The sequence below is a fragment of the Salvelinus sp. IW2-2015 genome, linkage group LG18, assembly GCF_002910315.2.
Source record: "Salvelinus sp. IW2-2015 linkage group LG18, ASM291031v2, whole genome shotgun sequence".
Classification (NCBI taxonomy): domain Eukaryota; kingdom Metazoa; phylum Chordata; class Actinopteri; order Salmoniformes; family Salmonidae; genus Salvelinus; species Salvelinus sp. IW2-2015.
Window position 1 is genome coordinate 14,834,324 of NC_036858.1, and position 18,106 is coordinate 14,852,429.

Genomic DNA, 18,106 nt, shown 5'->3' on the forward strand with positions numbered 1-18,106 from the left:
TGCCTTCAAAGTGTTCACACCCCTTGACCTTTTCCACATTTTGTTGTGTTACAGCCTGAATTTAAATATATATAAATATAAATTGTTTGTCACTGGTCTACACACAATAATGTCAAAGTGGATTTACGTTTTTATTTTTATTTTACAAACGTGTTAAAAATTAAAAGCTGAAATGTCTTGAGTCAATACGTATTCAATCCCATTGTGATGGCAAGCCTAAATAAGTTCAGGAGTGAAACATTTACTAAACAAGTCACATAATCAGTTGCTTGGACTCACTTTTTGTGCAATAATAGTGTTTAACATGATTTTTGAATGACCACCTCATCTCTGTACCCCACACATACAATTATCTGTAAGATCCCTCAGTCGAGCAGTGAATTTCTAACACAGATTCAACCACGAAGACCAGGGAGTACGGCCTCAGAAAGTAGGGCACCTATTGGTAGATTGATTTTATTTGTATTTTTTTAAAGCAGACATTGATTATCCCTTTGAGCATGGGGAAGTTATTAATTACACTTTGGATGGTGTATCAATACACCCAGTCACTACAAAGCCACAGGCGTCCTCCCTAACTCAGTTGACAGGAGAGAGAGGAAGGAAACTGCTCAGGGATTTCACCATGAGGCCAACGGTGACTTTAAAACAGTTATAGTGGTTAATTGCTGCACTAGGGGAAAACTGAGGATGGATCAACAACGTTGTAGTTACTCCACAATACTAACCTAAATGACAGAGTGAAAAGGAAGAAGCCTGTACAGAATAAAACATACAAAGTGTTATGTTTGGGGCGAATTCAAAACAACACATCACAGAGTACTCTTCATATTTTCAAGCATGGTGGTGGCTGCATCAACAACATTGTAGTTACTCCAGAATACTAACCCAGTTGACAGTGTGAGAAGAAAGAAGCCTGTACAACAAAGACACTAAAGTAATACTGCAAAAAATGTGGCAAAGCAATTAACACTTTGTGTTCAGAACAAAAAGATGGTGCCGACAGACATGGCAGTTCTGCTTCTAGCTCCTAAGCAACTTTGGAGTATTTCGTTTTTATTTGTGTGTTATTTCTTACATTATTAGCCCAGAATGTTTTTTGTGTTATTACATACAGCCGGAAAGAACTTTCGGATATAAGAGCGGCGGTAACTCACCAGCATTAAGACCAGGAATACGACTTTCCCGAATTGGATCCTTTCTTCGTACCCCCCAGGGCAATTGAACCGATCCCAGAGGCTGCTCCAAGATGCCGCCGGTGGAGAAGAAGTATTCGGAGTGGACTTCTAGTCAGACTCAGATGCATGCACACCATCTACCGCTTCCGGGTATGTTATTCGCTTCAGTATCCGGACAATAAAGTAGATGAGCTCAGGGCGAGGATCTCCTTCCTGAGAGATATCAGGGACTATAACATACTCTGTTTCACGGAATCATGGCTCTCTCCGGATATACTGTCCCCGTCCATACAGCCAGCTGGGTTCTCAGTACATTGCACAGACAGGAATAAAGAACTCTCCGGGAAGAAGAAAGGCGGTGATGTGATGGTGATAACGTACAGAAACCCAACCTAGAATACCTCACAATCAAATGCTGACTGCATTACCTCCCAAGAGAATTCTCTTTGGTTATAGTCACAGCCTTGTATATTCCCCCTCAAGCCGATACCACTACGGCTGAGGCCGCATTTATTGTAGCTGGAGGTTTTAACAAAGCAAATATGAGGAAAATGCTACCGAAGTTCATTGACTAGTACTCGTGCTTGGCCCCTAAGAGTGTGCAAAGCTGTCATCAAGACATAGGGTGGCTACTTTGAAGAATCTCAAATATAAAATATATGATTCCATGTGTGTTATTTCATAGTGTTGATGTCTTCACTATTGTTCTACAATGTAGAAAATAGTAAAGAAATAAAGAAAAATTAGTAGGTGTCAACTTTTGACTGGTACTGTACATAGACATGGAGTCACTGGTCACTTTAATAATGGCACACTAGTCTGTTTAATAATGTTTGCATACTACTTTACACATTTCATATGTGTATATACTGTATTCTATTTTACTGTATTTTAGTCATTGCTACTCCGACATGCTCATCCAAATATTTATATATTTCTTAATTCCATTATTTTACTTTTGTGTGTGTTGTTGTGAATTGTTATATACTACTGCACTGTTGGCGTTAGGAACACAAACATTTCGCTACACCCGCATTAACATCTGCTAAATATGTGTATGTCACCAATAAGATTTTAATTGTTTGGGGCAAATCCAATACAAAACATTACGGAGTACCACTTTCCATATTCCACTTTCCATATAAGCATAGTGCTGGCTGCATCATGTTATGGGAATGCTTGTACTTGTTAGGGACTGTGGAGTTTTTCAGGATTTAAAAAACATGAATTGAGCTATGCACAGGCAAAATCCTAGAGGAAAACCTGGTTGTCTGCTTTCCACCAGACACTGGGAGATTAATTCACCTTTCAGCAGCAGCACAATATCCTAAAATACAAGGCCAAATCTGCACGAGTTGCTTACCAAGAAGACAATGAATGTTCCTGAGTTGCCTAGTTACAGTTTTGACTTAAATCTGCTTGAAAATTGATGGCAAGACTTGAAAATGGTTGTCTAGCAACGATCTTGACAGAGCTTAAAGAATTTTGAAAAGAATAATGGGCAAATATTGCACAATACGGGTGTGCAAACCTCTTAGAGACTTACCCAGAAAGACTCCCAGCTGTAATCACTGCCTAAGGTTATTATTTTATTTTATTTAACCTTTATTTAACTCTAACATGTATTGACTCAGTGGTGTGAATACTTATGTAAATTCGATGTCTGTATTTCATTTTCTATATATATATTTTTTTATGTTGCTAAAAAATATCTAAACATGTTTTCACTTTGTCATTATGGGATATCGTTTGTAGATGGGTGAGAAATATATTTTTTTAATACATTTTTAATTCAGGTTGTAACACAGCAAAATGTGGAATAAGTCAAGGGGTATGAATACTTTCTGAAGGCTCTGTATGTACACGTGACTGTGTCTCAGGGAGGAGCTGCAGTCGATCCAGAGGGAGCTGGAGGTGTTGTCGGAGCAGTACTCTCAGAAGTGTCTGGAGAACGCCCACCTGGCCCAGGCCCTAGAGGCTGAGAGACAGGCCCTCAGACAGTGTCAGAGGGAGAACCAGGAGCTCAACGCACACAACCAGGTACACACATAACACGGTTTCCATTAGCCGGCAATTGTTAACCGGCCAAAAATGACTGGAAGAAAAAAGAAAAAAAATGTTTTGTTCATTGATGGAAATATGAGTCATGTAAAGATTTTACTGAGTTACAGTTCATATAAGGAAATCAGTCCCTTTAATTAAATTCATTAGGCCCTAATCTATTGATTTCACATGACTGGGAATACAGATATGCATCAGTTGGTCCACAGATATATATTTTTTAAAGGTAGGGACGTGGATCAGAAAACCAGTCCGTATCTGGTATGACCACCATTTGCTTCATGCAGAGCGACATCTCCTTCACATAGAGTTGCTCAGGCTGTTGATTGTGGCTTGTGAAATGTTGTCCCACTCCTCTTCAATGGCTGTGTGCGAAGTTGCTGGATAATTGCGGGAACTGGAACACGCTGTCGTACACGTCAATCCAGAGCATCCCAAATCTGCTCAATGGGTGACATGTCTGGTGAGTATGTTGGCCATGGAAGAACTGGGACATTTTCAGCTTTCAGGAATTGTGTACAGATCCTTGTGACCTGGGACCGTGCATTATCATGCTGAAACAGGTGATGGCGGCGGATGAATGACACGACAATGTGCCTCAGGATCTCGTCACGGTATCTCTGTGCTTTCAAATTGCCATTGATAAAATGAAGTTGTTTGTTGTCCGCAGCTTATACCTGCCCATACCATATCCCCACCGCCACCATGGGGCACTCTGTTCACAACGTTGACATCAGCAAACCGCTCACCTACACAACTCCATACAAGCTGTCTGTCATCTGCCCGGTGCAGTTGAAACCGGGATCCATACGTGAAGAGCACACTTCTCCAGCGTTCCAGTGGCTATCGAAAGTGAGCGTTTGCCCACTGAAGTCGGTTGCAGTGAGGCCGAACTGCAGGAAGGTCAAGACCCTGGTGAGGATGAAGAGCACGCAGATGAGCTTCCCTGAGACGGTTTCTGACAATTTGTGTAGAAACTATTTGGTTGTGCCAACCCATAGTTTCATCAGCTGTCTTGGTGGCTGGTCTCAGACGATCCCGCAGGTGAAGAAGTCAGATGTAGAGGTCCTGGGCTGGCATCGTTACACATGGTCTGCAGTTGTGAGGCCGGTTGGATGTACTGCCAACGTTGGAGGCTTATGGTAGAGAAATAAACATTACATTCTCTGGCATCAGTGCTGGTAAACATTCCTGCAGTCAGCATGCCAATTGCACACTCCCTCAACTTGAGACATCTGTGGCATTGTCTTGTGTGACAAAACTGCACATTTTAGAATGGCCTTTTAATATCCACAGCACAAGGTGCACCTGTGTAATGATCATGCTGTTTAATCAGCCTCTTGATATGGGCCACCTGTAAGGTGGCTGGATTATCTTGGCAGAGAAATGGTCACTAACAGGAATGTAAACAAATTTGTGCCCAAGATTTCAGAGAAATAAGCATTTTGTGTATATGGAAAATTTCTGGGGTCTTATTTCAGCTCATGAAACATGTTGCGTTTATATTTTGTGTAGTATAACTGTAAAAAATATGATAATTTAGCTATTTGATTTTGAATTTTAGGACCCTTGTTGGTATCGTTTTGTTGGGGGGTTTGGGACCCCTGTAGGTATCACTTTATTTTTTTATTGTTGCTTGATAAATTAATGAATTTGGCATTTACTACTATACTGTAGTCCATGAAACGCATTGAATAAAACGTTAATAAGTGGCAAAACAGAGAGTCAAAAACTAAATCATAAGGGATGAGGTTTTGAAGTGTCTTTCCTGTATCTAGGAGATATAAGAAATCTTATTTTGCCACAAAACTACATCCATACTTCCATTCATTTTTTAAAACCGGTACCATTTACATTCAGACGAGTCCCATGACACTTGTGGGGGTTGTAGACCAAATCGGAGAACACCGTGGTGTTAGTTTTTAGCCTAAGCAGTTCGGACGCTACAGACAGAAGTTGGCACATCGGCAGTACCTACTTCAGACGAGTCCTGTGAGGGTTGTAGAGCAAAACGGAGAACACATTCGTGTTTGTGAGTCATCTTTTCATTGGTATGTAGGCTACGTTCCCTTCGGACTGCCGCGCAGAGAAGCACGAGATTGAACTTCACTCAGCTTTCTAGAGTTTACCTTATAGTTTACAACGTCATCCACGTTTCGTGTACTGTGGGAATTGTGCTCGAATCAATGCAATATAAGCCACTTTCAATGTAACATACCGAAAGAAAATGAACTATGCAAGACTTAGTATGCAAAACTAACTGTGCAAGAGATTTTCTTTGAAGGCAGAGAGCATTGGAGTAGGATTCTGTTGCATTGATATGCACAACTCAGGCCCGTACTTTGCACAGACAGGTGAGCCATAACCAATCAGAGCTGCAGTAGGCCTATATGCAAATAGCCATTGCCATATATGGATTTGTGCCATTCACTTTGAACTGGACTGTGTTTATAATATGAGCGGTCACGAGTAAATGTGCTTGTTTTTAGGTCAAAGCGAGAGCTGCATGTAGCTACCTGTGCACATTTGTTCATATTTAGTGCTAGTTAGTGAGTTTTTTTATGTCTTAAAGAGGTGGTGTTGTATTTTGAGACTCTTGATTACGCTAAGTAGCCAATAGATGGTAGCATGATTGGTCTGATTCACTGTAATAATGACATGGGAATGATAATGCATTTTATTTTGTAATGTGATTTCTTGCATCAAACAATGCAACATGTTCAGTCGCCACCTTATCTGAAGGACAAGTGGATAAACAGGTTTAATGGAATGTAGGCCTACATTAAACACCACACATTTGCTGCTTCTGTAGGCTGAATGTTAGAACAGCTATTTCCATGCTAAAATGTTATGGGATGCATTTTCTCCATTTTGTTTTTGATGGTAGGCCACTCTGGATGGCCTACATTATGATCAAATAGCCACAGTAGCCTACTTGGCCACTGTAACTGTAACTTAAAGCGGGTACAACCTCAGTGTTCACAGATGAGTTGCGCAGAATTTTCACAATGTTCAAGTTTGTGCTTAGCAGACCTGAAATTTGATCAGTGACAAAAAAAWTTTTTTGAGGGAACATTGTTTTGTAGGCCAAAATCGTTCAGACGCTGCAGACGTTTTCATGAGAAGACGGATTTTTGGGATGTCTCATGGTCTTCCAAACACTGCTGTGGCTCGGTCACCTTCCACCGCAGATGTGGAAGGCCGACATAGGCGGATGCAAATATCAGATCTCTAGTTTAAACTGACGGGTTTTGATGAGGATTGTGTGCTTGTTACTTGTTACGCACGGGTTCATCAATAGATTTAAGGATTAACAGAAATTAATGTAACCAAATGACGGGGATTAATGGTACATTTACTACTGGTGACATGCGTAATGGAGAATGTAAAAAAAATAAAAATAATCGAAAGGCTAAACAATTCACACAATGAATGTGCAAGAATTGGCGGGAGACAGCTGAGCCATGCTGGAGAGAAACTCGCCTATATCTTCGCCTCACACCCTTCCCCTTCTTGTCTCAACATTTTAATTTATACTCGCACATATTTTAGATGCTTTTCACTGACAGCCGCAACTCAAATATCAGCTAGGCCTATTGCCACGTGCACTGCCCAAATTGCGGGCTTCCCAAAGGCATAGGCCTACGAGCTTGTGATTTGAAACAATCCTCAGCTATTTTTCTTAAAGAAGCTAATGATCCTCGATTCCTCTGTGGCTACGTCATGCTTTCTGGTGAAGTATTTTAAATGATTGTATTTATTTCTGTATATACAGGAGTATTTATATAATGTTAGCACATTTATTTCCATTTACTTCCCTATTGGATGCACCGCTGTGCCATTTTCTTTCCTGTTCAATTGGTTTTCATATCAACTTCCTTTCGTTGTCCAGAAGCCAAAGGCACCATCCTAGTTGTTGCGTATTTAGATTCCCCCTCTGCCACGTATGGAACCGCTATCAGGTGCACTGTTTAAAATGGTGTTTCCCCGCAAATTACATTTTGGCAAATATTTGAAAATCACGTTTTATTGGCTGCTTCATTACATGAGTTGCATGTCCTGTTAAGACGCAATACCGTGATTTCTGTAATTCTGAGCACCGTGGGCAGGCGCCCTAATAGGTTATGCACCCAAATGCAGATGGGTCCGGAAAATTCCAATCTTCCCAGTCATGTTGTCCGGCGCCTAACAGAAGCCCTGACACATACGCTGTGTGATCCTGTTGGCCTTGAAACAGTCCTGATGCCCCAGTTGAATAATGTGAACTCTGACCTCTGTGTGACCGACCTATAGGAGCTGAATAACCGTCTGACCGTGGAGATCACACGCATGCGCTCCTGCTACAGCGGAGAAACGGCCCTGTCACCCTTCACCCAGGGCAAGGACCTCTATGAACTGGAGGTACTGTACTCTCTGTCTCACACACACATTGGCCACACTGGTGTTCTGTATTTGATATCTAACTTTATTTACTGTACATCTCAATTTTAGGTCTTATTGCGTATCAAGGAGTCCGAAATCCAGTATCTCAAACAGGAAATCCATTCGCTGAAGGATGAACTTCAGTCTGCATTAAGGGTATGGAAAAACACGCTCTTATCCTCAATCTCTTCTATCAAGACCATGTCAGTTATTCTAAACACTGTTCTTTGAGGACTAACCTTTCGATGTCCACCAACAATATAACCTGGAATCCAAAATATGATGCTCCGCTTCCTCAGTGTTTCACTGAAACGTAGAAAATCAGTTTGGATCCCAGGCTACAAAAAAAAACACCAAGTTTGAAGTCGATGGCTAAATCAGCGGGGGGTTTTTATCCTCTTTTTTTTAACAGGATAAGAAATATACCACAGACAAGTACAAGGACATCTACACAGAGCTCAGCATCGTGAAGGCCAAGGCTGACTGTGACATCACCAAGCTGACGGAGAAGCTACTGGTCGCCACGGAAGCACTGGGGGAGAGGAACGTGGATGGGTCGGATACCCCTGGATATGGTTAGTGGGAAACCATAACCCTCTTGGACCCCTATTAATTTTAGAGTTACTTGCAATGTCTAAAAATGGGTCAGCTTGATGGGGGGGGAAAACGCTATGACAATGATTAATTTATGTCCACACGCCTTTTTTTCACCTAATTTTGTTTTTGCAGATATCATGAAATCGAAAAGTAATCCAGATTTTTTGAAAAAGGAACGATCGACTCTCTCCAAGCAAATAAGAGGTGTCAGATCAAAGGTACGCTAATGTGGACATTCCTGATGCAGACATCCCCCTGGGTTTTGTTGTAAATGTTGTCATTCAACATTTTGTTCACCATTTTAGAATCGTGTGAGTGTGTACACATGTGAACGAGTGTAGGTGTGCACATATAGATTACTGCTGTTAGTGTGTGTTTGCTTACGGGTCAGTCCGTCAGTCATGTTTTATATGTGGTAAGCTTGTCCTCCTGTCTTCCCACATCAGTCCGTCACTGAACAGGTCATCTGGGATAGCTGACACCCCCCTTGAGGGGTGATTCTCCCCCTTACCCCAAGATGTAGGTATAGCATGTCCTTGAGTGAGCATGTCCCACCCCAACCACACAGCATGTTGCGCTCTATTACCCTTTCCCCTCCTCTATGCCCCCTCCATCGATGAGGGCCCAATAAAACTGGTGCAATGAACTTTCACTTGATTTAGTACAGCAGAAGGTAAGACATGCAGGTCTTTCAGAGTGGTAAGGTCTGCCTTGCAGGAGCATGGGTTCTTCAGTGCCTAGAATGAGTTGAAACAGAAAACACAGCAACTACCCCATCACTGTTTTGGTAAAAAGCTTGAGGGATGGGGCTGGAGAAATTTAACCACTTTCAAATTCATAGACAGGGCTATGGATGCAAGGACTAACCATCCATGAGATCAACATGATAGTTTTAACCTTGAGACTTTTTTTTTTTAACCTTTATTTATCTAGACAAGTCGGTTAAGAACAAATTCTTATTTACAATGACGGCATACTGGGGTTAACTGCCTTGTTCGGGGGCAGAACGACAGATTTCTACCTTGTCAGCTCTGGGATTCGATCCAGCAACTTTTCGGTTACTGGCCCAACGCTCTAACCACTAGGCTACCTGAGTTGGGATATGCCGAACACACATTTCCAATTCACACATGCGTATAATACACACTTGTACATGTGAAATAGGACAAATAAGCACCCACCAAATTATTATTATTACACTTTGCTCCCAGTACTCTCAAATGTCTTTCTGACCGCATCTTCTCTCCCTCATCACCACTGGTTTATGAAAGGGCTGGATAGGAGCGTCCATATTGACTCACCTGTCATGTCCTGTAAGATCAGTGGTCATGAAGGAAAGGGAACGAGGAAAGGAAGCTTACTACAGTAAGCCTATTGGGGCACAGCAAATATATGTTTGTGTGTTGCGTGGACTAGGAATTACTAGTCACCTGCAGTAGCTGTGGAGAATACTAGAGTAGCCCAGTATATGTAATGATCCCAGTATAAGCTGGAATGCCATTTTTCTTTTAAATCCTTGAACGTTATCAACTTGGTGATCCCCCTTGGTCAAACCACTGCTTGGGTGTGCAGTTTGGGCTGGAGATGGGGGCAGTGGTTTGGATGTCTTTGATGTACAGTACAAAGGAGGTACCCATGAAATAACTAATGTTTGTACCACAATGAGCCCAGGAAACTTCTCTCCCTTACCTGGTCAGTCAAGGAACGTACATTAACTGTGGTGTTCTGTTGAATAACTTTTGTCTGTGAACATTTCTGTTTTTATTTTGTCTGTACGGCACATAAACATGTCACAATGGTTGTTTTTGTGTTGTGTCTGGTATGGTTTTGTGTTGTCTTGTATGTTTGTTTTGTCTGGTATGTGTGTTTTGTCTGACTTGCATGACTTTGTGTCATTTAGCATCCCAAACGTCACCAACACACCTTGAGTGGTCGTAATCGAGTCCCCATTTTTAAAATGTCTGTCAGAATGTCACCATTTAGATGACATGTCAGTTGATGTTGATGTTGATGTTAACTTTAAACCCTACTCCTGGTTTCTTTACTGTGATTCACCAACATAACACCCCTAAATAAGATCATATTCTCTAACGGTGAATCCTGGGCTCTTGCCAGGCCGAAAAGTTACACTTGTGGTTATTTATATGAATAATGCTTAACATGAATAGTGTTCTGGCCTTGAAGCCAGACAATATATTGGTTTAAATTTAATTGACACATTTTCTTTCTCTCAGAGCCTCAAAGAGGGACTGACCGTGCAGGAGCGCATGAAGCTGTTCGAAGCGAAAGATTCCAGAAAGATCTGAATATTGTGGATTCTGTGTTTCTTTTGCACACTTCACTCAAATTAAAATGGCGATCAGACTGCAAAGAGCACACCCCCGCCAGGAAGATTAACATACACGTACAACTCTCTACCGTGATCCTGGACTAACTGCACCCCGTTCGGAATAGAAAGTGCTCTGACTTAATTCAAGTTTTTTTGTTGCCTGTTTTGATTCTTTGAAAGCTTTTTAATATGCTATGATTTCTCATTTACACTGTTTAATTCTGTGAATATGCTTCACGATTCTTGCAGCTGTCAATCATGGCCTTGACGTGTTAGAAATGTAATACAGTGATAAGTATATCCACTCTCCTGGGAATTTAAATATGTTTTGGGCTGCATTGCAGTTACGAGAGGGCTTATTAGGGATAGCATTTATCTTCCATTTTGTTTTTGGCTTCTCAGTTTCGTAATCCACTGAAATGCCAAAACAGAGGGGTTTGGTTCAGTATAATAATCTGTCCCAATAGGAATCCGTTGGAATATCTGCTGTAGTGTTTTGTTACCACAAACAACAATTGCTATTTCTAATTATGATGTTGTACGTGTTTTAAATAAGTGGCTGTTCCACTTGTTGTAAATAACTACTGGAAGAGATATGTAAGAGTAGGGTTGACCAGGGATTGTGGTGGCATCTGGTGACTACTTGATTTACTTGAGGAAACTGATTTAGTTTTTTCTAAAATGTTGGTGTAGTGGCTTCAAGCCAACTATATACCGTGCAACCAAACTTCACGGCTAGGCTACTGTCAAATAACCTAACTCGCTACTGATAACATACGCCTTTTCTCTTTGCAGCTACAAGGAACTGGAGTTGTCGATGGTTGTTTTGGCTTTCGTGTGAGGTTTTCAGCCCAGAAAGTTGACCTATTGTAGAGCTTTGCATGACTGTTAATTTGAATTGGTGAATTTATCAATTCCCATCATTTTTCCTTTTGTGTTTTAGTGATTGTTCAGTTTGAGCAGACCTCTCCTCCGTAAGCTTTTGCTTTGCTTCACCGCTCTGTCTTTTTTTTATTTTGACGCTGGGAGGTGAAATGTTTAACTGAACATGCCTTTCACTTGGTCCAATGCCCTGACCTCTTAAAACCCCTTTGTCTTTCTGGCTCGTTTGAGTTAAAAGATAAACACATTCACAAAACCTGTGCAGCTATGGAAACACTGTATAGTATTCAAAGCACGCCTTGTAAATATACTGTATGCCACACAGAAGTTTTTTGTGTTACGTTTTAAATCTGTACCTTGCTTACTAGCAACATATGCTTACATATGAAAATATATATATGAATATTTTTTATTTTCGTTTGAATGTAAAACGTCAAATAAATTAACCGTTTCTGAACCTTGTGTGATTGTTCTTGAATTACATTTAGACTCCATTGACACCAAATGTCTGCCATTTTGTTTGATGTTTTTTACTGTTGCAGGGTAAAGGTTCTCCACAGATGTCTTTGAAGTATAACTGTATGGGGTTCCTCATCTGGTGAGGTACATCCATATTTTTTTATTTTTTTAAAATGTACTTTTATTTAACTAGGCAAGTCGGTTAAGAACAAATTCTTATTTACAATGATGGCCTACCGAAAGGCAAAAGGCCACCTGCAGGGACGGGGGCTGGGATTAAAAATATGGGACAAAACACATCACAACAAGAGACCCCACAACACTACATATAGAGACCTAAGACAACAGCATGGCAGCAACACATAACACTGCATGGTAGCAACACCACATGACGACAACAACATAGTAGCAACACAACATGGTAGCAGCACAAAACAAACATTATTGGGCACAGACGACAGCACAAAGGCAAGAAGGTAGAGACCACAATACATCACGCAAAGCAGCCACAACTGTCAGTAAGAGTGTCCATGATTGAGTCTTTGAATGAAGAGATTGAGATAAAACTGTCCAGTTTGAGTGTTTTTGAAGATCGTTCCAGTAGCTAGCTGCAGAGAACTGAAGAGGAGCGACCAAGGGATGTGTTTGCTTTGGGGACCTTTAACATAATGTGACTGGCAGAACGGGTGTTGTATGTGGAGGATGAGGGCTGCAGTATGTATCAGTGATGTGTCCTATTTTTATTTAACCATTATTTTACCAGGTAAGTTGACTGAGAACACGTTCTCATTTGCAGCAACGACCTGGGGAATAGTTACAGGGGAGAGGAGGGGGATGAATGAGCCAATTGTAATAAGGAGCATTGGTGGCAAATCTGATGGCCAAATGGTAAATAACATTATTTTATTTAACCTTTAACTAGGCAAGTCAGTTAAGAACAAATTCTTATTTACAATGACGGCCTACTAAAAGGCAAAAGGCCTGCGGGGACGGGGGCTGGGATTTAACAAATAATAATATAGGACAAAACACATCACCACGAGAGACCTAAGACAACATAGCAAGGCAGGTGATCCAGTCACAATTGAATATGTTCTTTAGTCCAGGAGTAGGTATTAACGGAATGGGAAGCCACACCTGGATGCTCCAGAGCCATTGGAGTAAGAGATCTTGACCTTTTTTTTTGCCACCATGTTTGAAATCTTCACACGGTGTATGGAGCAAACCTGCATGTAGGAAGTCAAGTCCTCGCCCATTGGAGGTGAGGGTCAGAGGGGCTGGACCTCTATCTTTCTCATCCAATGGGTTTTGAGAAGGAGAGACGAAGCTAGGCGTATGCAATTGAGATTCTCCCTGAAGAAGTACTTTGATATGAGTCCATGTAGTCCTAACAGATCCAGCATTGTTAATCCTGGGTTTAATAACCTATGTCTTGGTCTTGGATTAGTCGATCTAAATATCCTGATAAAAAGGACATGTCCAGACATTCTGGTTCATTAGATAATTCTGTAGTCAAGGTATCAATTGAACCATCAATTCTTACCTTTAAATATTAATGGATCTGAAGTTAAACCGTATCTGAGTTATTGGAAACTCAATAGTAGACTGTTGGAAGATGATAATTTCAAGATGGATGCCAAAGATATTATACAAGACAATTGGAGGAAAGCCCAACTATTTAAGTCTTATGGGAAATATTGGGAATTAATGAAGTATGAAATAAGACAAACAGCCATGAAGAGAGGTAAAGAAATTGCTGAACTTAAAAGATTGAGGGAAGATAAACTTGTTAAGGAAATACTTTCTCTAATCTCTATGGAGGACCTTGATGAAGAAGGAAAGTGTCAGTTATTCTCTTTACAACTAGAAATGGATCGAATGTATGAAGAGAGAGCAAAAGGGGCATTTGTAAGATCAAGAAGGAGATGGTTGGAGGAAGGTGAAAAAAATACAAAATACTTTTACAATTTAGAAAGAAAGAAATTCTGAATTTACATCTATTCATCAGCTTAATATACAGTGGGGAGAACAAGTATTTGATACACTGCCGATTTTGCTATTTTTCCTACTTACAAAGCATGTAAAGGTCTGTCATTTTAATACAAATAAAATGCAAATTAATTACTTAAAAATCATACAATGTGATTTTCTGGATTGGGGGCTCCGGACTGGGGACCCTCGCTGCGGGCTTCATGCCATGACTCCTCACTGGAGGCTCGTGCCGTGGATCATCACTGGAGMCTTCTTGCCGTGGATCATCACTGGAGGCTTCTTGCCGTGGATCATCACTGGAGGCTTCTTGCCGTGGATCATCACTGGAGGCTTCTTGCCGTGGATCATCACTGGAGGCTTCTTGCCGTGGATCATCACTGGAGGCTTCTTGCCGTGGATCATCACTGGAGTGAGGAGACGTATGGGCAGTCTGGTACCTGGAGCTGCCACAGGGCTCACCAGGCTGGGGAGACATACAGGAGGCTTGGTTCTTGGCGGAGGCACCGGATACACTGGGCCGTGGAGGTGCACTGGAGGTCCCGAGCATAGAGCCTGCACAACCCGTCCTGGCTGGATGGTTATCTTCGCCCTGCACATGCGGGGCGCTGGCACAGGATGCACTGGGCTGTGCAACCGCACCAGAGACACCGTGCGCAGAGCCGGCGCAGGATATCCTTGGCCGAAGAGACGCACTGGAGACCAGGCGCGCTGAGCCGGTACCATCCGTCCTGGCTCGATGCTCACCCTAGCCCCAAAAAATGTTTTGGGGCTGCCTCTCGGGCTTCCGTGCTAGCCGTGTTGCCTCGTAACGCTGGGCCCCTTTACTCGCTGCCTCCGCCTTCCTCGATGCTTCCACCTGCTCCCACAGCAGGCGATCCTTTCCGGCCAGGATCTCCTCCCATGTCCAGGATCCTTTGCCGTCCAGGATGTCCTCCCATGTCCAGTCCTCCTGAAAACGCTGCTCCCCCTTACCACGCTGCTTGGTCCGTTTGTGGTGGGTAGTTCTGTCACGGCCGATGCTGGAAGAAGACCAAAGTGCAGCGTGGTGAGCGTACATTTCTCTTTTTATTTAAAATGTTGCCAACTAAACAAAAAACAACCGTGAAGCTTACAGGGCTATAGTGCCACTAACAAAGATAACTACCCACACTGAAAGGAGGGGAAAAGGGCTACCTAAGTATGATTCCCAATCAGAGACAACGATAGACAGCTGTCCCTGATTGAGAACCATACCCTGCCAAAACATAGAAACATAGAAAACAAAACATAGAATGCCCACCCCAAATCACACCCTGACCAAACCAACTAGAGACATAAAAAGGCTCTACGGTCAGGGCGTGACAATGATATTATTGAATTTATATTTCATATTTTTAAGGAGGCAATTGATTTACGGGTCCTGCCTGTTTCTATGACCCAAGGCCTCATTTCTGTAATACCCAAACCAAACAGATTATATGATGTTAGAAAATTGGAGACCAATCACACTAATTAACAATGATGGAAAGCTACTTGCACCTATCTTTGCCGAAAGACTTAAAAAAGGTATTGACCAAATCATTGATGATACCCAGTCTGGTTTTATGAAGGGCAGACATATATGTAATAATATTCGACTAGTATTGGACTTGAGAGACTACAATGAGCACATTATGGAAGATAGCTTTATTTTGATTTGATACAGTTGAACACTATTTTCTTTTTGTGACTCTTTAAAGTGTAATTAAGAAACTTTACAATAATAGTAACATCTCTGTTAAATTATCCCATGGTACTTCACAGAGATTCGACATTAGACGTGGAATTAAACAAGGATGCCCAATTTCTCCTTTCTTATTTTTTGGCACTTGGCACTTCATATAAATAAGGATAGTTTTAGGGGTATTCAGATACAAGACAAAGAGATAAAATGTTTACAATTGGCTGACGACACCACTGTTTTTTTTAAAGATCATAATGAAGTCAGGGAAGCTATTGAGTGTATTAAAGCCTTCTCACATGTATCAGGTTTATCTCTGAATGTTAGGAAATGTGAATATTTGCGTTGAAAAGATGTGACTTAAACTCAGTATGTAATATCCCTGTAAAAGATATGATCACATATCTTGGTATTAAAGTTAGCAAAGATCAGAAAGAAAGGGCCAACTTAAATGTCTCTCTTATTGTAGAGAAAATTGGAAAGAGATTTAACTCCTGGTTATTAAGAGATCTTTCTTTATCTGGACGTGTACTTTTATCAAAATCTGAAGGTCTGTGCCAATTAGTTTATACCTCCCTTGCCTTGGTTGTTCCTCTGTCAGTAACTAAAATGGTTGATACTAAATTATTTAACGTCATATGGAGGAATAAACCTCATTATTTAAGAAAAGCGGTAATATGTAGCACCCAAAGTGAGGGAGGGTTGAATGCTCTGGATTTTAAAACCTCTAATATAATATTTAAGATTAAATGGATACAAAACTATTTAAGAAATAAGGATCGCATTTGGAATATCATCCCTGATTTAATATTCCAACAGATTGGTAGTCTAGAATTCTTACTCAAATGCAACTTTGATATGGGTAAATTCCCTATTAAGCTTGCAAACTTTCATAAACAAGTACTTCTAACTTGGAACCTGATGTACAAACACAATTCTTCCCCACATAGGTATACAATCTGGAATAATAGGTCTTTATTTTTCAAGAACTGGTATGACAACATTATTTGGGTTAAACAATTATTGAATAATGATGAACAACTATATGATTATCCAGAATTTATGAGAACACACAATGTTACATTCACTCCTGAGGAGTATCAAATTGTTGTTAGAGCTATCCCCAAAGGTGCTATTCTTCTTTTAGGAGAATATAACAATACTCCAAGTGCAACTGTTGAGGATTTTGTAGCCTCAATACAATTAGAAGGAATCGACATTTTAAACTATAAATGTAATAACATGAATATAAGGAAACTGTGTCAATATGTTACTATTCCCTCTGCTAAAATGTACTGGAATGCAGCCCTAGGACAAGTGAACTGGAACAAAGTTTCGTTGTTGTCTGGTAAATATTGTATATCTAATAAGGTGAAAGAAGTATCATACAAACTCATTCATAGAATCTACCCTGTAAAGACCTTTATTATACACAGATTTAAAATAGCTGTTGATAACAAATGTGTATTTTGTGGTTGTGACCCAGAAACTCTTGACCATTTATTTTGGGACTGCTCTTATGTCAGAAGATTTTGGAGTGAGTTAGAAGATTTTATTTGAAAAGAAACGACTATTAATGTTAATCTGAGAGATTCTGATATTATGTTTTATTTTGATCCAACCGATATGGACCCTGACTTAACTTTCATTGATCATTTGTTTATCTTTCATGGAAGATTATTTATCCATAAAATGAAGTGGGCAGAGAACAAAGCCCTTTTCACATTATTTAAGAGAGAATTTAAATATTATTTTGAAATGATCAGTAAATGTTTTTTAAAAAGCAATACGCACCATAAAAGTATTTAACAAATTGAAAATGAATCTTGATATGTAATACCCCTGTCTGTTAGGTTTATGTACTCTTGTTTATATATTTCTGTTTTTTTGTATTTGTGTTCATAATAAAATATAATTTAAAAATGAGTCCATGTAGTATCTATCTGGGGTGTATTCATTGCATCTTACCGTTTAAGAACCAAACGGAAGTAAACTGCAAACTGAACGAACCGGGAATGGACCTCCCTTAATTTGTCCAATAGGAACTTGTTTTCGTTGCAAAATGGTTTCTGTTGCAAAACGTTTTGCAACACAATCGGTGTAATTAATTCACCCCTGGGCCCCATATCCAGCTAAAACAATTGCGTTTATGTGAAATAATTTAGCCAATCCAGTAATCTGACAATTTCAGACGTTAAAATCCACTGTATAGGTTTGTATTCACATGTTTTACATAACTTGTCACTAGTTGTTTTGCAAATTGACCATCAGGAGGCAGGATTTGGTTTCAACGAGAGACTTCAAGTGTAACACAACTCGTTTTCGTACTTTAATCTACAAATACAATAATTGATCTTGAAAGTTAACCTCATGGATGCTTTAAAATAATTGTATTTTTAATGTTCTCATCTTGACCCATTTTCGAGCATAGATCATTGTAATGGGGACGCGACATCGGAACAATTTATAGTAATTTGTTTCTTGGGG

At 40.5% G+C, this 18,106-nt stretch overlaps 1 protein-coding gene across 6 annotated transcripts in view; it reads left to right on the forward strand.

Moving 5' to 3' along the window:
• Positions 1 to 11,926, forward strand: part of si:ch73-103b11.2 (trichohyalin) — a 105,321-nt gene extending 93,395 nt beyond the window's left edge. For 5 of the 6 annotated variants that reach the window (XM_024008069.2, XM_024008072.2, XM_024008070.2 and 2 more), the window contains 6 exons: positions 3,059 to 3,218; positions 7,533 to 7,640; positions 7,731 to 7,817; positions 8,074 to 8,236; positions 8,391 to 8,476; positions 10,493 to 11,926. In XM_024008069.2, the coding sequence (XP_023863837.1) occupies positions 3,059 to 3,218; positions 7,533 to 7,640; positions 7,731 to 7,817; positions 8,074 to 8,236; positions 8,391 to 8,476; positions 10,493 to 10,564 (676 nt within the window). In that variant the 3' untranslated portion in view covers positions 10,565 to 11,926. Of the gene's footprint in view, positions 1 to 3,058; positions 3,219 to 7,532; positions 7,641 to 7,730; positions 7,818 to 8,073; positions 8,237 to 8,390; positions 8,477 to 8,704; positions 8,778 to 10,492 lie in introns of all 6 variants that reach the window. The other variant, XM_024008071.2, reaches the window with a different exon arrangement.
• Positions 11,927 to 18,106: the final 6,180 nt, after the last annotated feature.